Source organism: Maylandia zebra, linkage group LG3 (genome assembly GCF_041146795.1).
Source record: "Maylandia zebra isolate NMK-2024a linkage group LG3, Mzebra_GT3a, whole genome shotgun sequence".
Taxonomy (NCBI): Eukaryota; Metazoa; Chordata; class Actinopteri; order Cichliformes; family Cichlidae; genus Maylandia; species Maylandia zebra.
This window is the reverse complement of record NC_135169.1, coordinates 46736961-46760253: the sequence shown is the minus strand read 5'-3', so window position 1 is coordinate 46760253 and position 23293 is coordinate 46736961. Positions and strand designations below refer to the sequence as shown.

Genomic DNA, 23293 nt, shown 5'->3' with positions numbered 1-23293 from the left:
GCAAAGAATTTTATTTTTTTCTAACAAGAGTTTTTCATTTCCACACTAAGTCATGATAACCTCATCAGGCAGTTCAAGTCGCCTGCTGATTCTATCTGGTGGAAGCATAGATCACATTCGGCTCGATCTCTCTTCTTTTTGGTTTTGGTCGAACTGTCACTGCAGCATAGTTCACCTCATCAGATCCACGATTCTGTGAAAAGCACATTCAGTGTTCATTTATTATGAGTATTATATACATATTAATTATAATTATAGACAAATATAAGCAATAACAATGAAGTGTTTATGTTACATTTCTAAAGGAAAGAAGACAATTAGTCAACAGCTAATTGGAACATACAAACTATAAATCTTATTTCTCCCTTTATACGATGTCATTTTGCACTGTAATGCTGTACAGGCACATTTTGTTTAAGCGCTGCTAATCAGAGCATAAAAGTACATTTTTAGATTGACTCACCGTGCTGTGGTCCGGATTCTGTTCTTCTTTATTTGCTGATCCACAAAAAACAAATTAGTGTTATTCTATTACATAAACCAATTATACATTTGTGAAGAGCAAAGATTATAAGAGCGATTGTGTAGCTGTAAAAAGTACCCATCTGAAGTTTCCTGTTTTGAACAGCCAGACCAGTGATGACCATAAACAGGAAAACAGACAGAACACCCAGGGTGACACTCGTCAGCTTTGCTACTTCATGAGCCTCTAATACAAAAATAAAGGTAAAAAGCGACACGGCTGACATTTATTTCACATTCATGTGTTTTTAATCATCTGCACAATAAAAGAAATGTTGACTTACGTTGAGAGATGCAGTCCATGTCATCCTGAGGCTCATCGGTGCCTATTGAAAAATAAAGCCTTGATTTTTTTAGTCCTCATTTCTATATTTATCTTAATCTATAACCACCATAGTCTTTGTATACAGCGTGTTGACAATAATTACATTGCATATGTAATATAAATTAAAAGAGTAATAACCGAAGAATGAGCAGACAAAGAATTTACAACAATTTACCTCCAACCTTTAATTGCATGACGCTGAAATTTAGACGTGCCTCTGAGACAAATCCACAGAAATACAGCGCAGAGTCAGACACATCCACTTGTTTGATTTTGAGAAAGACATCAGAGGTTGGTTGTGTCATTTCAAATTTTCCAGGTTGAAATTCAGTATTGTACTTAACAATGCTAGCCACTGGCTTAACAGCAATAGAGTTGGCTGTGGTTCCGTTGACCAGTCTGAACCAGAAAGTCATAACGTCATATGTGTAAATCCTGGGGCACTGCAGAGTGACAGTTTCACCTGCCTGCACCTCTGAGGTCTGAAACTCAGAACATGAGGCAGCAATCCAGCCTGAAACTGTGGAAACAATGAGATGTTTAATTGCTCTACATGGTGCTACATCTGTGAGTGTAAAGTTACTAATAAGAAAATATGTTTAAATTATTATAGGTTAAAAATGCAATAAAAGATTAGCTAATGATGTCAAAGAGTAATAGAGCAAACTTACAGAAACAAGAAAGAGCTAAAGCTTGTATCACGTTCATCATCGTTCACATGACTGCTGCCCTGCAATGTCCGCAGATGGTGTGTTCACCAGGAAGGGTGCTCTCAGTGTGATAAATGTGATAGAGGTGGGAGTTTTGTGTTGCTTTCAAAGCTAAATGCGTTTAGGTCATAGAGTCATGACACACGTGTTTAGTCTTAAAGGGCTTTTTGCAAGATTATTTTTTGTCTTTACTTTAAAGAAGAAGAAGAAGAGTGATGTTTCATTTTTTCTCAGCTTTAAACACATGCATTATTAAAAAGCTGGTTGTTGTTAAAATGCTGATAGTGTCAGGGTTGGCTGTGTGGCAGGCAAAGGGTAGACCCAAAAGAAGGGAGTTTTATTGCTGTAAAGTTATAAACCATAGCTAAACACAAAACTCTAAAACTAGAAACTAAGAACTGGAAACAAAAAGCTAGAAACTAGGATAAGCGATGGAAACAAGGGGAACAAGGAAACACACTGCAGCAGGAATGACACGACAATAAGCAGAGGAAAACAGGGAACACAGCTGGAAATAATCAAACTAACAGGACAGTAGGAAGCAAAACTGAACATAGGATGAGAGCCTGTCAAAATAAAACAGGAACCATGCAGACCAAGACGCACAGGCTTGACACTTGGGGAAGAAACAGGCATGGGTGATAGACATGACGGGCAGGGGAGAACACAGACGACACCAAAACAACCAGAGCACAAAAGGGAACAGATTAAATGAAGAAGAAACTAAGAACTAGAAAAACAAATGTTTAAACTAGGAAGAACAAGCAACCTGTTGTTATATGACAAAGTTGGGTTTTAACTTCCATTTGATTTACAGCTTCATGGGCCATAGTACTTGTATTTTTTTAAAGAATACATCAAATAATAATCAAATAATGCAACCTATAAAGGACAGAAGGTAACTGAAAAAACGGTTCTCCATCATGGACAACCAATCACACCCACTCCACTGTGGTCTGAAACAACAAGATGATTAGTTTGCAGCCTGCTGCTGCACCCATCCGCACTCCTTTTGTGCCTGGCAGCAGCTTGTGCCTGTCGGGGGCCTGCCACGCAGTCACTGGAGGTGGAGGTGCGTCAGGGTCTACGCCTGCCGGAGGTGGAGGAGGAGCTGCTCCAGCCGGAGGTAGATGAAGAACTGGATGGTGGAGGAGGCGTGCGAGGGGCTGCTCCAGCTGAGAGTGGTGGATGAGCTGTGTGAGGAGATGGAGGTCCACGTGCCACAGAGGGCTGCTCGGCCTGAGCCTGAGGTCAATTAGTCTGGAGGACCTGCGCAGTCCGAGATTGGGGAGATGCAGCATGACACCGGCCGAACCACCTGGAAGCCTCAGTGCACTTCAACGGCTGCTGCGCCGCCGCTGCCACTGGATACGCGGGTGGTCCCAAACCTACGACACTGGCACCGCTGGATGCGCGGGCGGCCACCAAGAACGACACCTCCCCATTGCTGGGCCAGAAGCTGGGGGCGCCAACGGTCCAGGCCAATTCAATCTCTCGCTTGTAGGGGGAGGGAGTAGGTTCACCTGGATGTTTTCCTCGGCCTCAGTCGGGTGATGGGGGTATGTGGCGGGGCGTGGTCTGCAATGCAGCTGCAGGCGAGATGCGCTGCTGGCAGCTGGAAAGCTGCAGCCATGTTGTAACAGCAACATTGAGTGTTAATAAAGTGTGTGAGATTCTGAAAAGCATGAACATGTGGACGGGTCTGTCATAGTTTTGTTACACGAATCAAGGCTTCTCAAATCACTAGAGCTTGAACACCAACACATAAAGTGTTAACAAAAACCCAGATGAGCCCAGAAACCCCAGGTGGCCCCAACAAAAACAAAGACCAAATCGCAGTGCATGCCATCAGTACGCCAAGCCTGAAACATACAGGAAGACCAGTGCCCAAGGCCCCTGCTGAGAACCAACAGAATCCAGACAGCACAAACAGCCAAGAAAAGGAGTCCAGCAGTACAAGAGTCAAGAGCAGTGAACTGACCAAAGGCTCACGAAGAACACCAGCCAGCTTAATGTGACACGATGAGATAGAGATGATGCTCTTATCATGCTACACTGACACATGGAAAGAACCATCTATTAAAAGGAGGGATTTTACAACAAATACAGCAACAGTGGTTTACAAAGAGATTCTGTAATTACCCTTTCAATAATCTTTTAACTCTTGTATGATTTGTGCAAGTAATAATACAGGCATTCAAAGGCTACAGGCAGCACATCCACACCCAGATAAGTCTTTTTATCATCTACACATGGACTTTGACATTGAACTCAGGCCATGTGAATGTAAAGAAACATGCTTGGTGTTTGCTGAGATGTTTTCAAAATAAGCAGCAGATTTCCTTTCTTGCAAATAAGATGCAGGTGCAGAAGCAAAAACCTTGCTCAAAGAAACCCTTTCAAAGTGGCGAATTCCAGATAAGCTCAGCACTAGTTTTGAAACAGTAGGTTAAGGCACAATGTGCATAAAAAACCCCACACCCATACAAACCAGAAAAGTGATAAGAGATCTTCAAAGACGATTCCAGATACTTCTGTGAACCCAGACTGAGGTTAAAGTCAAAGTTGAACCGCTCAAGATTCATGCCAGCAATTACAAGAGGATTCCAGAACCACAAAACCTACTCAGAGTTTTAAAGATTTGCACACTGATGCTGAGGAAGACAACAAGGTTGATCAACGTGTTTTGCCCTTTCAATCTACAGCTGCGCTGGAACTAAAGTCAGAGTGATGGGTGAAAAAGTGCCCCAACAAGAGCTTATCAAGCTCCAACTATGTGACACACGGGGGGAAAGTCTGTCACCAGGTATCAGCAGCTAAACACAGACAATACCTGTTTAGGATGGTGTGACCTGAGAGGTTTTTCAATTGTGTTGTGTTTTCTGTGATTCGTGATCATTTTCACATATATCAACATCCACATAAACACAAACGCTGGAAAGGCTTGAAGAATCACTCAAGGTGCTTTCTTCCTGAGAGTTTCAGCTTCTTCTCTAGTCTTAAATTTTATCCAAATAAAATTGTGCGTACACTATTTGAATCTCACAACTACTTCACTAATAAATTCTTAGTGAATTCTCTGTATGGCAAGTAGACCTACTTATAATCAACCCTAATAACAATAACAATTACTGCTGTGAGTTCATTTGTCATATCAACCACACTAAATTCCAGTTCTCTGTGGTCATTTCATTCCCACAAGTGATTTTGCGAGGCATCCAATATGCTTTGAACTCCCACAGGGTGTATTTACTCCTTCAGAGATAAATGTGACTGATTGTTTCTCCCCCTGTCATGTGTTTGCTGGGAGCAGTGATAATTATAAAGTCCAAGTCTGTCAATGAAGGAGCTCTCCAGGTCTCCAACAGATTCATGCATGTAGTGCAGACATTGATGATTTAATTGCCAGTCTTCTGTCTCCTACCACCAGCACTGAGTCAATGGGCATGACAGAGCTGGCCTTCCTGATGAGCTTATCCAACCACTTCCTTTCAGCTGCAGATAAGCTGCTGTTTCAACAGGAACTCTCTGCAGGAGGGGGAGATACAGGAGAGGTGGAGGAAGATCTCAGTCTGGGCGTCTATTGTCTCATGTAGTCTGGAAGAAGAGTGGATGGTGGGGTGGGTGCAGTTTTCTCTGTGGTGGGGTTGGGTGGACTGTCCCGGGCTCTGTGGGGCCGGGGGGAGCTGCTGCGCTGGGCCCCGGTCTGGATGGGCCTGGGCCCCCTTTCCCTGGCGGGTCGCGGAGTATGGGAGTGCCTACTGGGGTCAGCGGGGGAGCTGGCCCCAGGGAGGGGTCACCTGCCCCTCCCTTCCTTCACTCCCCATCTCCAGCTGCCTCCCTCTTCCCGCTCCACCACAACCACCCACACATGCAGGGCTTTGGAGTAGGGGTATGTCACCAGGGTGCAGAGGAGGCTACCCCCCCTCTGTCCCCTTCTGGCTGCCTCTGCCTCAATTTTATCCCACAACTTAGACATTCACATTACTCACACTCTCATTACACATACATATAGGATCTTGGGGGTGGGCACGATACACGGAGTCCAAATTACCATCAGGTTGTATACCTCACCCCTGGCGTCGTTGCCCACCTCTCAATTTTGAATACACGTAGACATTGAGGGCTAGCAGGAGGAACCATGCGCTTACCTGCTGCTCTCTGGCAGGTAGCTCCATGCCCTCCTGGGTTTTAATTGCACCTTAGAACACACATGCATCAACACTACAATGAGCAGGTGGAGGGAGGTTTGGAGTCTTCTCTCACCCCCGTTCTCTGCGGCCTGCTGGAGTGGGGGGGCTAGGAGGAGTTGGCCGTCCGACTGCAGTCTGGAGTGTGGGGCCTCCCTGCTGCTGCGGAGTCGGGGCGGTCTGCCTCTCCCCACCGCAGGGAAAAGGGAAACACCACCTGGGTCTGGGTGCAGTTCCCCCTCCAGGGGCAAGGGTACCTAGACCCGGTTCGTAGAGTACGCTTGGGGAGTGTGATCGTGTGTACAGCATCTCTTTATGTCTGTCTCCACGTTGGTTGAGTGTGGAGTAAGTGCATATGAGAGCATGAGGGTGGGAATGGATGTTTATCTGTGTGTGCCTGTATGTCTGTGTCTATATGTCAGGTTGGGTATCAGACGCCACCTCTCTGGGGACATCTCAGGCCCTCCAAGGTTTGGAGGCCTATCTCCACCCACCACCACTTCCCCTGCCAGTGGCGGACTCCCTCAGGTGTCGGTGTGTTGGTGGTTCTTTGTGTCTGGGGGTGGGCGTCCGGGTACACACCGGCTCACTCCTTGGCGGCCGCTTATCGGGGCCTGGAACCTGGGGCTCGCTCGGGCCACTTCGGAGGTGGGGTGCCCCCGGCCTCTCGGCCTGGGGCTCGGTCACTCAGGCACGGCTGGCTGCTGGCGGAGCTCACGGGCACGTCACTGCAACTCCCCCCTGGCTTCTGCTCCGCGGCTGCTGAGTGAGCCCTCACCTGGGACTCTCCTCAGCTCTTACTGGGGACAGTGGCGCAGCTGCCCCTCTGTTAGTCTTCCTTGGTCTCTTGTGTTCTGGGGGCCTCTGGATGTCTGGAGTTTTGATCTCCTCCATACCTGCTTCATACCCTGGAGGACGGGGCTGTGGCTCCCCACACTCCCTAGCAGATCGTTACATGGAGAAACCTTTGGAATGCAAGCATGCTGATCCACACAGGTATGCACACAGGTGTACACATGGGTGTTCACAGACGCGGACTACAGCTTTCTTGGCTGCTGCCTCAAAGCACATTGTGCGCTGTCTATCTTGCGTGCTGCACAATATCGTTTATTATTTAGTATCTACTGATATCTACTGCTAGCTAGTTTATTGTGATGGTGCTGTTTGTTTTTTTTTATTATGTTGCTCTTTGTTGTTTGCTTTCTCTTCTGTTTTTTTTTCTCCATACAGGTGATCCAGGTGGGTTTTTTTTGTTTTGCTTGTTTTTTTTTTTTGTTTTTTTTTCTTCCCCCCCTTCTCACCGTCTCTTCTCCCCTTTGGTTTTCTTTCTCTCCCTCTCTTTCTTTCATTCTTTCTCCCTGTCCTATCCCCCAGTCATCTCTTTCCCGTTTGTAGCAACTGAAAATAAAATAAATTCATAATTATAATAAAGGTCAATCAAATGGACCAATATGGCAAGGCCATGATGATCCACTTGGTAAAATAAATCCGCTTGGCATCTTTCTTGGCCTTAAAACAACAATTCTGATGGCTAAAGATCCAAACGGGACACAAAAAAAAAAAAAAAAAAAAAAAAAGCTGCTGTTTCAACAGATACCATAGAAGATGGCTGATGCCACCACAGAGTCAGAAAAGGTCTTCAGGAGCACCTGCTACACTTCAAAAGCTTCCTGAGCAGGTAGAGTCAGCTCTGACCATTCAATTAATGAGCATCAGTCCACTATCCCACTGTCAGTTCCCCAGATGTTCACTGGTGTCGGTGTGGTGGGTCTGCACCTGTGGAAATCCACCACCAGCATCAGCATGATGGTAAGAATTCCCAACCACGGAAAAGAAAGATCCTTTATACCCACTCTATCCACACAATGAGTATAAAGGAGCTGTCACAATCCTTGTGATAAGACTGTTCATGCAGTATTGATGTCTTTACAAAGGCTTCAACAATCTTTCCATAAATATCTGAAAATCAGTTTGATTTTAGTTCTCAGTCAATTTGTTTCACATCACATGCCTTACCCAGTCTGACACGTACTTGCGGTAATCCTCTCTAAATATGATGATTAACCTTTACAAGCTCATTGAGTATGAGGAACAATTTAAAAGACTCAAAGAGGCCAAACTTAGTTTTTGCTGCTTTCTGTCAAATGAAACTAGCCTGGCCTTCAGAGTAGAGCCTGTTAGTGGATCAGTGTTTTTTCCTCTAAAAGCATGTCACCCTTTTCAAATGCATTAAAGCAGTTGACCTAAACAGCTGAAAGAGAGATGTGAAACTTTTATGTGAAAGCAGTTCAGCTATTTTTGCGTGTGGTTTCATTGCAATGCTCAAAGCCTTTGATAAACAGTGTTGCTACAAACTTTGTTTGTTCAAATGTCAGGAAAGACAACTTCTCTTTTCTCATACAAGATAATAGAAATGTCAGTGTATTCAAACTAAAATCACTTTTGTGTTTTATATAAAATTTGATGGAATTAATTTAAGAGAAACATACCTTACACCATAGCTCCAATGATTTAATTATTTTTGTTTTTGCATATAAGACCAGTGTAACCCAGTCATAGATTACATATTGTTATAATTACACAGTAGCTGTTCTTTATACCTGACTGTTAGGACCTTCAAGCCTTTAGTTATATTCATTATCAGTTAGAGCCCCTCCTCATTGTTCTTCTTCTTTGGTGCAACCCTATGAATACAGTGTCCCCCTTGGGCCCCTCCCCTTACAATTCCCCTGTGGGAGAGGAGCTGGAGCGAGCAAGTTAAATAATAATAATAAAAAGAAAGACCTCCAAGTAAATACTTGGAGGTCTTTCTTTTTTTTACCCTTCTTTGTCAGACACAACACAGAAACACACTGGTTACACCTGCAAGAAGAGAGTTTTGTAAATAATGTTTCTCTTAGTATTTGAATTAATGATGTCATGTCATATTTGTTGTTAGTGCGGAAATCTCCCTGTGGTGCAGACTTTGTCCATTTATCCATTTATCTGTCTTCAAAGGGTGCATGGCTGCAGTTTTAATCACTTTCATTAAATAATTGTAATTATTTTTCTAAAAATCCGCAAAGTCTGACATTATGTAATCAGTGTTGGGAAGGTTACTTTTAAAATGTATTCCACTACAGATTACAGAATACATGCCCCAAAATGTATTTTGTAACGTATTCCGTTACGTTACTCAATGAGAGTAACGTATTCTGAATACTTTGGATTACTTAATATATTATCATGCTTTTTACAACTACATGAATGTACTATTGCTGTGTGATTTATTGCTATGACTGAAGGTCTGCAGCTCCGAACCGTAGTAAAGGGACCTCTGGCTAATACGTCGGGTTCGTAGCCGAAAAATAGCTTTACTTTGTTGTCTGGGTCAACTTTGCTTGTGAGGCGAGAGACAGAGAGAGGCATTGAAAGGCTGCTCCAACAGAACTTATTGTTTCGGAGGAAACAAGCCAAACATACTGTGGCAAGCTCAGACAAGGAGGAGACAGAGGTGTCGTTTGGTCTTGCTACCCTGAGTTGCCAGGAAGCACAGCCGTTTATTTTCCAACAGAAACACACCGCTGTTACCAAACTGCTCGGCATAGCTTAGCACAACAACAACAACAAAAAGGCGCTCTCTCACCCAGGAAACACACAGTCGCAGGAAGAGAGCGTCACCCTGTAACCATGGCAACCGTAACGCTGCCGCCTAGAACAACAGAACGTAGCTGTCAAACAAAACCTAAACAGTCCTGACCCGCCACAATATGAAACAGGGAAGTACCGCCATGTAATCCATTTATTTCAACAAAGTAACTGTATTCTGAATACCACCTTTTTAAACGGTAACTGTAACGGAATACAGTTACTCATATTTTGTATTTTAAATACGTAACAGCGGTACATGTATTCCGTTACTCCCCAACACTGTATGTAATCAAAACAAGTAGATGAGGTTTCACAGCTTCTTTTTAAACTTTACTATCTGCTGGCAGCTTAAGCAACATGAATTTTACTTCTCTCTCAGCTGCAGGCTCTCTGTCTCCTGCTGGTTTGAGGTTGAGGTAAATGCAACAAAAAATCTAGAATCACATACTGAAAAAAGTGCCTGATCATATCTGTTAAAGGACAGTGTACAGCAGCTTCCTGCATACAGTGGCAGGCAGTCTATGCAGCAAACAAAACAAATAGGGGCTGATGGGGTGAAGATGCAGCCAAAAGTAGACAGGAAATAGAAATAAAAACAGGAAGCAGCAGGGAAATTAGTTTTTTCTGTTGGTAGTATAAATAACATGAGTTTCTGCTGCAGGCCTCCTGCGTCTTTGTACTGCTGATTGCAGTGCTGGATCCTTCAGGGTGGCAGGGTCCAGACTCTGTAATTAAAAGTACAGAAATAAAATAACTGAACTGGCTCAAAGCTGCAAGCATCAAAATATTCAAACATTGCAGCATACTGTATAAAAAGGCTCCCACCTCAAATTGTTCTGGATTCTTATTTTCATGTTCGTTAGCTGATAATTCAAAGACATGATCATCAATTCAGTGAACAATACAGTGACATTAAAAGCTAAGACTTTGTGGCAACATTGTATTTTTTCATATAGTTGACATTTCACCAAATAAGAGAAACACAGAGTTGAAGTAAAAAGTACCTGATTTCCCGTGTTGAACAACCAGAACAGTGATGACCATTAAGAGGAAAACAGACAGAACACCCAGGGTGACACTCGTCAGCTTTGCTACTTCGTGAGCCTCTAATACAAAAATAAAGGTAAAAAGCGACACGGCTGAAATTTATTTCACATTCATGTGTTTTTAATCATCTGCACAATAAAAGAAATGTTGACTTACGTTTAGAGATGCAGTCCATGTCATCCTGAGGCTCATCGGTGCCTATTGAAAAATAAAGCCTTGATTTTTTTAGTCCTCATTTCTATATTTATCTTAATCTATAACCACCATAGTCTTTGTATACAGCGTGTTGACAATAATTACATTGCATATGTAATATAAATTAAAAGAGTAATAACCGAAGAATGAGGAGGCAAAGACTTTACAATAATCTTACCTCCAACCTTTAATTGCATGACGCTTAAATTTAGACGTCCTTCTGAGAAATATCCACAGAAATACAGCGCAGAGTCAGACACATCCACTTGTTTGATTTTGAGGAAGAGAGCAGAGATGTTTTGTGTCATTTCAAATTTTCCAGGTTGAAACGCAGCATTGTAGTTAACATTTGAACTAGACGCTTGCTTAAAAGCGATAGAGTTGGCTGTGGTTCCGTTGACCAGTCTGAACCAGAAAGTCGTAACGTCATATGTGTAAATCCTGGGGCACTGCAGAGTGACAGTTTCACCTGCCTGCACCTCTGAGGTCTGAAACTCAGAACCTGAGGCAGCAATCCAGCCTGAAACTGTGGAAACAATGAGATGTTTAATTGCTCTACATGGTGCTACACCTGTGAGTGAAAAGTTACTAATAAGCAAATGTGTTTAAATTATTACAGGTTAAAAATGCAATAAAAGATTAGCTAATGATGTCAAGGAGTAATAGAGCAAACTTACAGAAACAAGAAAGAGCTAAAGCTTGTATCACGTTCATCATCGTGCACATGACTGCTGCCCTGCAATGTCCGCAGATGGTGTGTTCACCAGGAAGGGTGCTCTCAGTGTGATAAATGTGATAGAGGGAGGAGTTTTGTGTTGTTTTCAAAGCTAAATGCGTTTAGGTCATCCAATCCTGATAGCAGGGGACTTCAACTTAGCCATGGATGATATACTGGATCGAAGCACTCCCTCACAGCGACACTCTAGATCAGCTTCGGTCGCTATAAAAATGTGTAGGACCTTGGGTTTGGTGGACGTATGGAGAGTATTCAACCCATCCGCAAGAGATTACACCTTTTATTCTGCCCCCCACAACACTCTGTCAAGAATAGATTATTTTCTTGTGTCAAATTCTATCATGCCCTCAGCAATGTCCTGCTCTATTGGTAGTATACACGTTTCTGACCACGCCCCGGTGCTCCTACATCTGAGCTCATTTGGTACCCCCCCAAGTCTCCCAGATGGAGGCTAAACTCAAGCCTTTTACATGATCCCAACTTTTTCCACTCCTTGAGAGAGCAGATCAATTCTTATATAGAAATCAACCTCTCTACAGCTCCCAGTGCGGGTGTAGCATGGGAAGCTTTGAAAGCTTTTATTAGAGGGTTCATCATCCAGCATGCCTCATATAGGAAAAGAACTGCTCTGTCCAAGCAGATAGACCTGGAGAGGAAGATTGCCATAGCTGAAGCCGCTTTTAAGGCAGACATGAGCTCGGCAAATCTGACCCACCTAACTAGACTTAAATATGAGTTTAACTCAATTTTGACTCAGAAAATGGAGTTTTCTCTATTTCGGGCTAGGCAGAAATACTTCGAAGATGGAGATAAACCTGGCAAACTGCTTGCAAGATATATTAAACAAAAAGAAGCTCAGACTATCATAGCAGCAATTAGAGCACAGGATGGCACTATGGTGTCAAAACCCTCTGAAGTGAATGAAGCCTTCAGAGATTTCTATATGCAACTCTACTCCTCAGAAATACAAGCAAACTCTCAGGAAATTAACAGTTTTCTCTCCCCCCTCAACCTCCCAACTCTCTCTAGGACACAGGTGGACTCCCTGGACGCCCCAATTTCAAAGGAAGAGATCTTAAGGGTAATCAAAAATCTCCCAATTGACAAGGCCCCTGGGTTGGATGGGTTTACAGCAGAGTTTTACAGGAACTTTGCAGAGGAGCTCTCCCCTTTACTCCTGCAAATGTTTGAGGAAGCCCTGGATAAGGGCAGCCTGCCACCAACACTGTCAGAGGCACTTATTTCCCTTGTCTTAAAGAAAAACAAAGACCCGCTTGACTGTAAGAGTTACAGGCCAATAAGCTTGATCAATTGTGATTGCAAAATTTTAGACAAGTTACTAGCAACCAGATTAGATAAGGTCATGACTTACTTAATACACCCCGACCAAGTTGGCTTTATTCGGACTCGCTGCTCTGCCGATAATATTAGACACCTAATTGATATTATGTGGGCAACCCAGAATAAATCCCCTACGGGGGACTTTTCTCCAGCTATAGCCCTCTCCCTAGATGCAGAGAAAGCATTCGACAGGGTGGAGTGGCGTTTTCTATTTTGTGTAATGGAAGCATTTGGCTTTGGCCCAAAATTCATAAGGTGGGTCAAACTTCTCTACAACAATCCGAGAGCATCAATACTAACGAACCGTATTATATCACAGTCCTTCGACCTCCACAGGGGTACAAGACAGGGCTGCCCACTGAGTCCTCTGCTTTTTGCTTTAGCTTTAGAGCCTCTGGCAGCGACAATACGTAGAGACCCTGATTATCCAGGTATCCAGGTCCACAATAATAACCACAAATTGATGCTCTATGCTGATGATGCCCTGGTCCTAATATCACAGCCAGAACGATCTCTACCTGCTCTCTTGAGAATTATTAACCAGTTCTCTAATATATCAGGATATAGAGTAAATTGGTCAAAGTCTGAAGTGCTCCCTCTGACAGCCTTCTGCCCCAAAACCCTGTTCCAGCCAGGGGATTTCAGCTGGCCTCAGACTGGTATTAAATACTTGGGCATTACATTCCCCCGTTTGTTACACAACATAGTCCAGGCTAATTTTGAACCTCTATTGGACAAGTTCAGAACCGACATAATTAGATGGTCCCCTTTGTTCCTCACCCTTTGGGGTAAAGTTAACATCATCAAAATGAATTGTGCTCCAAAATTTAATTACCTACTACAAACACTCCCGCTAAAAATCCCATCAAAATATTTCCATCAATTTGACAGATTATGCAACCAATTCATATGGAATAACAGACGCCCTAGAATAAAGCTTAAAAAGCTACAGCAACCAGTGGAGTCGGGTGGCCTGGGGTCCCAAATCTACTATTTTACCATTATGCTTTCAGTCTGAGACACATGGTTCACTGGGCTCTCCCTCCAGAACGAGCCCCCCCCCCGTGGCTTAGTCTGGAGAGTACTTTGTGCTCACCACTCCCTCCGATGCACATTTTAACCACCAAGCTCCCACCAGATATACAAACCCACCCCATTCTTTCTTTCCTGCAGACGGTCTGGAAGAAGGTGGCCTTGCTACTAAATTTTAACTCCCACCTTCACACTGAGGCTTCCATATGGCTCAATCCCAAACTCTGCATTAATAAATCGCCGTTTTTCTGGAGACTGTGGGTCCAGAGAGGGATACTTGTTCTCGGAGACCTGTATCAGGGGAGGATTCTCAAGTCCTTCAACGACCTTAAAGCACAGTTTCAGTTGCCACAAAGTCAGTTTTGGAGGTACTTGCAGCTCCGGCACTTATTGCTCAAAACCTTTGGTTCCTCCTCCACACCACCTCCAAATATTGAATATCTCAGCTACATCAAAAAAATCTTTTGGGGGGGGGGGGTCGTGAAGTCTCTAAATATTACTCAATGCTTGTTACGGGCACGAGTAAAGGACTACCTGCCCTCCGGTTAGCTTGGGAATCTGACCTTGGTGTGGCTTTTACAGATCAGGAATGGACTGCAATGTTGCAGAATAGTAAAAAGGTGTCCAGGGAACTTAGAACGAGACTAATCCAATTCAAATTACTACACCGAATTTACTGGTCGCCACACAGACTGTATAGGGCGAACCTCATTCAGTCCCCTGAATGCTGGAGATGTCAGACTGGGGTAGGCACATTGACCCATATGATTTGGAGCTGTCCTAAAACCCAAATCTTTTGGACTGAGATACATGACTTTATCAAATCAACCATACGATGGGATATTCCTTTTTCACCAAGACTATTTGTGTTGGGAGACCCATCACTCCTTAACTATGCTCCACCTAAGGCTGCTGAGTGGGTACAGACTGCATTGATGCTGGGGCGTAAACTCATTATCTCCCAGTGGAAGGCCCCCTCCACCCCACCTGTCTCTGTATGGCATATTCAACTAGGGAGACTCGCTGCACTAGAACAACTCTCATACAGGCTCCTGAATAAAGTGGAGAGTTTCCATCTGAAGTGGGATCCATATCTGTCCAGAATAAAACGAACAGACTAGACCCTAGAGTGGGATAGTCATTGGAATTCTGATGAAGCACTCTCAGGGATGTCAGAGTGTGGCATGCAGTAAGACCCACATAGTCAAAGGCTGGCTGTTTTTGTTTCTTTTTTTTCTTTTTTCCTTTTTTGTTTGTTGTTGTTTTTGTTTTTCTTTCCATGCTTTTGTTTATCTCTTGCTTTGTTTGCCCCCCCCCCCCTCATTTTGGTTTGGTATTCTCTACTGTTCTGCTGCTATGCTGATGTTTTTTTTATGCGATGTAATCTGTCTCCGCAGTGGACTGTAGTGTTCTAAAAAGTACAATAAAATATTAATCATAAAAAAAAAGCTGGTTGTTGTTAAAATGCTGATAGTGTCAGGGTTGGCTGTGTGGCAGGCAAAGGGTAGACCCAAAAGAAGGGAGTTTTATTGCTGTAAAGTTATAAACCATAGCTAAACACAAAACTCTAAAACTAGAAACTAAGAACTGGAAACAAAAAGCTAGAAACTAGGATAAGCGATGGAAACAAGGGGAACAAGGAAACACACTGCAGCAGGAATGACACGACAATAAGCAGAGGAAAACAGGGAAGACAGCTGGAAATAATCAAACTAACAGGACAGTAGGAAGCAAAACTGAACACAGGATGAGAGCTTGTCAAAATAAAACAGGAACCACGCAGACCAAGACGCACAGGCTTGACACTTGGGGAGAAACAGGCATGGGTGATAGACATGACGGGCAGGGGAGAACACAGACGACACCAAAACAACCAGAGCACAAAAGGGAACAGATTAAATGAAGAAGAAACTAAGAACTAGAAAAACAAATGTTTAAACTAGGAAGAACAAGCAACCTAAACAAAATATCAAATGAGACCTAAGAAACATTTACTATCTGTCATGGGAACCATGAAAGATAGTAAAAGTCAAAGAGTCCTTGAGTCAACACTTTTATGACAACAAAAGACATGTTGTTATATGACAAAGTTGGGTTTTAACTTCCATTTGATTTACAGCTTCATGGGCCATAGTACTTGTATTTTTTTAAAGAATACATCAAATAATAACCAAATAATGCAACCTACAAAGGACAGAAGGTAACTGAAAAAAACGGTTCTCCATCATGGACAACCAATCACACCCACTCCACTGTGGTCTGAAACTTACAACCCAAGACAGAAAATACAGCCTGAAGCAGTAGAAACAACAAGATGATTAGTTTGCAGCCTGCTGCTGCACCCATCCACACTCCTTTTGTGCCTGGCAGCGGCTTGTGCCTGGCGGGGGCTTGCCACGCAGTCACTGGAGTTGGAGGTGCGTCACGGTCTACGCCTAGCGGAGGTGGAGGAGGAGCTGCTCTAGCCGGAGGTAGATGAAGAACTGGATCAGTGGATGGTGGAGGAGGCGTGCGAGGGGCTGCTCCAGCTGAGAGCAGTGGATGAGCTGTGGGAGGAGATGGAGGTCCACGTGCCACAGAGGGCTGCTCGGCCTGAGCCGCTGCCACTGGATACGCGGGTGGTCCCAAACCTACGACACTGGCACCGCTGGATGCGCGGGCGGCCACCAAGAACGACACCTCCCCATTGCTGGGCCAGAAGATAGGGGTGCCAACGGTCCGGGCCAATTCAATCTCTCGCTTGCAGGGGGAGGGAGTAGGTTCACCTGGATGTTTTCCTCGGCCTCAGTTGGGTGATGGGGGTATGTGGCGGGGTGTGATCTGCAATGCAGCTGCAGGCGAGATGCGCTGCTGGCAGCTGGAAAGCTGCAGCCGTGTTGTAACAGCAACATTGAGTGTTAATAAAGTGTGTGAGATTCTGAAAAGCATGAACATGTGGACGGGTCTGTCATAGTTTTGTTACACGAATCAAGGCTTCTCAAATCACTAGAGCTTGAACACCAACACATAAAGTGTTAACAAAAACCCAGATGAGCCCAGAAACCCCAGGTGGCCCCAAACAAAAACAAAGACCAAACCGCAGTGGACACCAGTGTGCCAAGCCTAAAACATACAGGGAGACCAGTGACTCTGAGCCCCAACAGAGTCCAGACAGCACAAACAGCCAAGAAAAGGAGTCCAGCAGCACAAGAGTCAAGAGCAGTGAACTGACCAAAGGCTCATGAAGAACACCAACCAGCTTAATGTGACACGATGAGATAGAGATGATGCTCTTATTATGCTACACTGACACATGGAAAGAACCATCTATTAAAAGGAGGGATTTTACAACAAAAACAGCAACAGTGGTTTACAAAGAGATTCTGTAATTACCCTTTCAATAATCTTTTAACTCTTGTATGATTTGTGCAAGTAATAATACAGGCATTCAAAGGCTACAGGCAGCACATCCACACCCAGATAAGTCTTTTTATCATCTACACATGGACTTTGACATTGAACTCAGGCCATGTGAATGTAAAGAAACATGCTTGGTGTTTGCTGAGATGTTTTCAAAATAAGCAGCAGATTTCCTTTCTTGCAAATAAGATGCAAAAACCTTGCGCAAAGAAACCCTTTCAAAGTGGCGAATTCCAGAAAAGCTCAGCACTAGTTTTGAAACAGTAGGTTAAGGCACAATGTGCATAAAAAAACCCCACTCCCATACAAACCAGAAAAGTGATAAGAGATCTTCAAAGACGATTCCAGATACTTCTGTGAACCCAGACTGAGGTTAAAGTCAAAGTTGAACCGCTCAAGATTCATGCCAGCAATTACAAGAGGATTCCAGAACCACAAAACCTACTCAGAGTTTTAAAGATTTGCACACTGATGCTGAGGAAGACAACAAGGTTGATCAACGTGTTTTACCCTTTCAATCTACAGCTGCGCTGGAACTAAAGTAAGAGTGATGGGTGAAAAAGTGCCCCAACAAGAGCTTATCAAGCTCCAACTAAGTGAGACACGGGGGGAAAGTCTGTCACCAGGTATCAGCAGCTAAACACAGACAATACCTGTTTAGGATGGTGTGACCTGAGAGGTTTTTCAGTTGTGTTGTGTTTTCTGTGATTCGTGATCATTTTCACATATATCAACATCCACATAAACACAAACGCTGGAAAGGCTTGAAGAATCACTCAAGGTGCTTTCTTCCTGAGAGTTTCAGCTTCTTCTCTAGTCCTAAATTTTATCCAAATAAAATTGTGCGTACACTATGTGAATCTCACAACTACTTCACTAATAAATTCTTAGTGCATATTCTGTATGGCAAGTAGACCTACTTATAATCAACCCTAATAATAATAACAATTACTGCTGTGAGTTCATTCTCATATCAACCACACAAATTTTTACTTATCGTCTTAAATTCCAGTCATTTCATTCCCACACGTGATTTTTCGAGGCGTCCAATATGCTTTGAACTCCCACAGGGTGTATTTACTCCTTCAGAGATAAATGTGACTGATTGTTTCTCCCCCTGTCATATGTTTGCTGGGAGCAGTGATAATTATAAAGTCCAAGTCTGTCAATTAAGGAGCTCTCCAGGTCTCCAACAGATTCATGCATGTAGTGCAGACATTGATGATTTAATTGCCAGTCTTCTGTCTCCTACCACCAGCACTGAGTCAATGGGCATGACAGAGCTGGCCTTCCTGATGAGCTTATCCAACCACTTCCTCTCAGCTGCAGATAAGCTGCTGTTTCAGCAGATACCATAGAAGATGGCTGATGCCACCACAGAGTCAGAAAAGGTCTTCAGGAGCACCTGCTACACTTCAAAAGCTTCCTGAGCAGGTAGAGTCAGCTCTGACCATTCAATTAATGAGCATCAGTCCACTATCCCACTGTCAGTTCCCCAGATGTTCACTGGTGTCGGTGTGGTGGGTCTGCACCTGTGGAAATCCACCACCAGCATCAGCATGATGGTAAGAATTCCCAACCACGGAAAAGAAAGATCCTTTATACCCACTCTATCCACACAATGAGTATAAAGGAGCTGTCACAATCCTTGTGATAAGACTGTTCATGCAGTATTGATGTCTTTACAAAGGCTTCAACAATCTTTCCATAAATATCTGAAAATCAGTTTGATTTTGGTTCTTAGTCAATTTGTTTCACATCACATGCCTTACCCAGTCTGACACGTACTTGCGGTAATCCTCTCTAAATATGATGATTAACCTTTACAAGCTCATTGAGTATGAGGAACAATTTAAAAGACTCAAAGAGGCCAAACTTAGTTTTTGCTGCTTTCTGTCAAATGAAACTAGCCTGGCCTTCAGAGTAGAGCCTCTTAGTGGATCAGTGTTTTTTCCTCTAAAAGCATGTCACCCTTTTCAAATGCATTAAAGCAGTTGACCTAAACAGCTGAAAGAGAGATGTGAAACTTTTATGTGAAAGCAGTTCAGATATTTTTGCTTGTGGTTTCATTGCAATGCTCAAAGCCTTTGATAAACAGTGTTGCTACAAACTTTGTTTGTTCAAATGTCAGGAAAGACAACTTCTCTTTTCTCATACAAGATAATAGAAACTGTGAAACAATTACTAATGTCAATGTATTCAAACTAAAATCATGTTTGTGTTTTATATAAAACTTGATGGAATTAATTTCAGAGAAACATACCTTATACCATAGCTCCAATGATTTAATTATTTTTGCTTTTGCATATAAGACCAGTGTAACCCAGTCATAGATTACATATTGTATATTGTTACACAAAATGTATTCTTTATACCTGACTGTTAGGACCTTCAAGCCTTTAGTTATATTCATTATCAGTTAAGAGCCCCTCCTCATTGTTCTTCTTCTTCTTTGGTGCAACCCTATGAATACCACCTGCAAAGCCAGGCTTCTACCTTTCTACCTATAAAACCCGGAGAGCAGCCAAATGGCTGGTAGGCTTTTAGCTAAGCTTTAGCTTCAGCCAAGTGGAAGCTAAATTTGCTAGTCATTCATATGTATATTAGGTTGTTACCTGGGAATTCTGGAGGGAGGGGAGTGGGGGTGTGTGATTGAGGGCGTGGGGGAGCTGCTAAAAGCTGTGCACTTCCTTTTGTGTTTCATCTTGATGCATTCTCAATCATCCAGGGAAATAAATCTCCAAAAGTCACCAACTTGGAGTGTTTCAGTTTGCCATCTTAGGGAGAAATCAACACACATGGGTGTATGTCCTTTGTTGCTGAGATTTATTGATAAAAACAGTACAAAAAACCAACCATTTGTACACATATTTACAAATAATAATAAAAAGTGAGTGAGTACATTTCAACATTTTCAGCAATCACTCACAATCCTGGCACTGCCATGGTATCCATGGGAGGTCCATGAACCAATGAACATGCTCCGTTTGCTGTGCATGTTGAATAGTCCATTCTTGAATGCTATGAAGCATGTCAAGAGTGATGAAACACAGGAAGCTCTGAAGGCGACTCGAGATACTTCTCCTGGCCTTAGCCGTTGGCTCTCCATCTGCAGCGTACGCTTCTATTGGGGTGAAAGGGAGACAGGTCCCCACCTGTTCTTCACGCCACACTGTGCCATCTTTCGCTGTCTCAGTCCCCAAACAAGCTCTCTTTTTAGGTGCAGAAGCAGTCTCCTCATCTGCAGTGTGAACAAATTCAAATTGTGAGCAATGGGAAGGTCAAACAAAATCACAAATGCATGCATAGATACTAATTATAATTCCAGTATCTCCTCCTCTGTATCAGAATAATGTCTGTAATATCTTACTTACTAACTACATCCACTTACTTGTTTGAAATGAAATAGGAAATAACATGAAATGAAACTAACCGGAAGACTGATCAGACAGCTCTGAGTCCGAATCCGGCTGAACTTCTAGGTCTTCTCCATCCGAGTCACAAGGGTCGACTTCCCTCAGGATCATTTCCAAGGCCTGCTGAGTGGTGAGTCTTCTCTGCATTTTCTTTCCTTGGAGAGGAGGTCCGTACACCACAGAATTCTTCAGGGTAATGAAGGATTAGGCTAAGTGCAGTGAGATTGTAGCATATATATAGGGCTTGGCTTCCTGATCAATGGTCCACTACCAAAAGGAAGCCAAGCCCTGTCACCCTTTACAACAAAACAAAATGTTGAAAGTGGCTGAGTTTATGCTACTGACTATGGGTCTGAGTGGGACAGCTTCCTTGTGGATTTTAGGAAGTCCGTAAATGCAGGGTATGGCACCCCTTGGGTAAAGGCGGTGATATGTAAGGAGAGTAGTCTCCTCAGTGACAACAATACCTACGAAGCCTTAAAGCGAGACCCCACAAGCAGCTACAAAAAGAAAGTTATAGCTTGCCTTCAAGACTTTGAAAAGGACAAAATTATTGACCGCCTTACATATCACCATCTTAAGGATAAAGGACACTCTTTCGAGGATGCCAATGTTCACATTTTGGACAGAGAGGACAGATGGTTTGAAAGAGGAGTGAAAGAAGCCATCTAAGTCCACTGTGAGCGACCATCTTTGAACAGAGGCGGGGGTTTACGACACCAACTCTCTGCCATCTATAATCCAGTTTTGAGATCCCTTCCCAGACGCCTTAACGCCCACTCACATCCTGGGCCATCTGACCTCAGGAATTTGCATGATAAGGTGGGGCCAGGTTTCACAATGAACACACCCGAAACTCTGGCTGATTGGGACCCACACCCAGTTTCACACCTTGGCTCAGGCGATTAGAGGATCATCAGGGGGTCCTTTTGTCCCTCTGTGGGGGGATACTCCCACTAGGTTTATATCTGGGACTCTCCACCATTTGACCTTAGAACTGAAGAAGCTTCTCGGATGAGAGGTGAAACGTCTTCAAGTAACTTAAGGAAGTCCAGACGCTTTTCTTTGCAAGCTCCTTTGACAATTAATGATGTCATGTCATATTTGTTGTTAGTGCTGAAATCTTCCTGTGGCGCAGACTTTGTCCATTTATCCATTTATTTCTCTTCAAATAAATCACTTTCATTAAATAATTGCTTGTGAGAGAGGCGAGAGACAGAGAGAGGCGTTGAAAGGCTACTTCTACGGAACTTATTGTTTCGGAGGAAACAAGCCAAACATACTGTGGCAAGCTCAGACAAGGAGGAGACAGAGGTGTCGTTTGGTCTTGCTACCCCGAGTTGCCAGGAAGCACAGCCGTTTATTTTCCAACAGAAACACACCGCTGCTAACCAAACTGCTCGGCATAGCTTAGCACAACAACAACAACAACAAAAAGGCGCTCTCTCACCCAGGAAACACACAGTCGCAGAGAGAAAGTGTCGCCCTGTAAATATGGCAACCGTAACGCTGCCGCCTGGAACAACAGAACGTAGCTGTCAAACAAAACCTAAACAGTCCTGACCCGCCACAATATGAAACAGGGAAGTACCGCCATGTAATCCATTTATTTCAACAAAGTAACTGTATTCTGAATACCACCTTTTTAAACGGTAACTGTAACGGAATACAGTTACTCATATTTTGTATTTTAAATACGTAACAGCGGTACATGTATTCCGTTACTCCCCAACACTGTATGTAATCAAAACAAGTAGATGAGGTTTCACAGCTTCTTTTTAAACTTTACTATCTGCTGGCAGCTTAAGCAACATGAATTTTACTTCTCTCTCAGCTGCAGGATCTCTGTCTCCTGCTGGTTTGAGGTTGAGGTAAATGCAACAAAAAATCTAGAATCACATACTGAAAAAAGTGCCTGATCATATCTGTTAAAGGACAGTGTACAGCAGCTTCCTGCATACAGTGGCAGGCAGTCTATGCAGCAAACAAAACAAATAGGGGCTGATGGGGTGAAGATGCAGCCAAAAGTAGACAGGAAATAGAAATAAAAACAGTAAGCAACAGGGAAATTAGTTTTTTCTGTTGGTAGTATAAATAACATGAGTTTCTGCTGCAGGCCTCCTGCGTCTTTTTACTGCTGATTGCAGTGCTGGATCCTTCAGGGTGGCAGGGTCCAGACTCTGTAATTAAAAGTACAGAAATAAAATAACTGAACTGGCTCAAAGCTGCAAGCATCAAAATATTCAAACATTGCAGCATACTGTATAAAAAGGCTCCCACCTCAAATTGTTCTGGATTCTTATTTTCATGTTCGTTAGCTGATAATTCAAAGACATGATCATCAATTCAGTGAACAATACAGTGACATTAAGAGATAAAACTTTGTGGCAACATTGTATTTTTTCATATAATTGACGTTTCACCAAATAAGAGAAACACAGAGTTGAAGTAAAAAGTACCTGATTTCCCGTGTTGAACAACCAGACCAGTGATGACCATTAAGAGGAAAGCAGACAGAACACCCAGGGTGACACTCGTCAGCTTTGCTACTTCGTGAGCCTCTAATACAAAAATAAAGGTAAAAAGCGACACGGCTGAAATTTATTTTACATTCATGTGTTTTTAATCATCTGCACAATAAAAGAAATGTTGACTTACGTTGAGAGATGCAGTCCATGTCATCCTGAGGCTCATCGGTGGCTATTCAAAAATAAAGCCTTGATTTTTTTAGTCCTCATTTCTATATTTAT

The 23293-nt window shown here is 43.2% G+C and overlaps 1 protein-coding gene and 1 long non-coding RNA gene across 2 annotated transcripts; both read right to left on the bottom strand.

Moving 5' to 3' along the window:
* Positions 1 to 1340, bottom strand: LOC143416558 (uncharacterized). Its single transcript, XM_076881953.1, has 5 exons — positions 1023 to 1340; positions 807 to 848; positions 602 to 709; positions 464 to 498; positions 1 to 193 (listed from the first exon to the last, which is right to left on the bottom strand). The coding sequence occupies exons 1-5, from the start codon at positions 1261 to 1263 to the stop codon at positions 92 to 94; spliced, it is 528 nt and encodes a 175-aa protein (XP_076738068.1). The 5' UTR covers positions 1264 to 1340; the 3' UTR covers positions 1 to 91.
* Positions 1341 to 22419: 21079 nt separating this feature from the next.
* Positions 22420 to 23077, bottom strand: LOC143416559 (uncharacterized). Its single transcript, XR_013096951.1, has 3 exons — positions 23003 to 23077; positions 22824 to 22861; positions 22420 to 22723 (listed from the first exon to the last, which is right to left on the bottom strand). It is a non-coding gene; the product is annotated as an uncharacterized LOC143416559 (long non-coding RNA).
* Between the last annotated feature and the right edge of the window lie 216 nt (positions 23078 to 23293).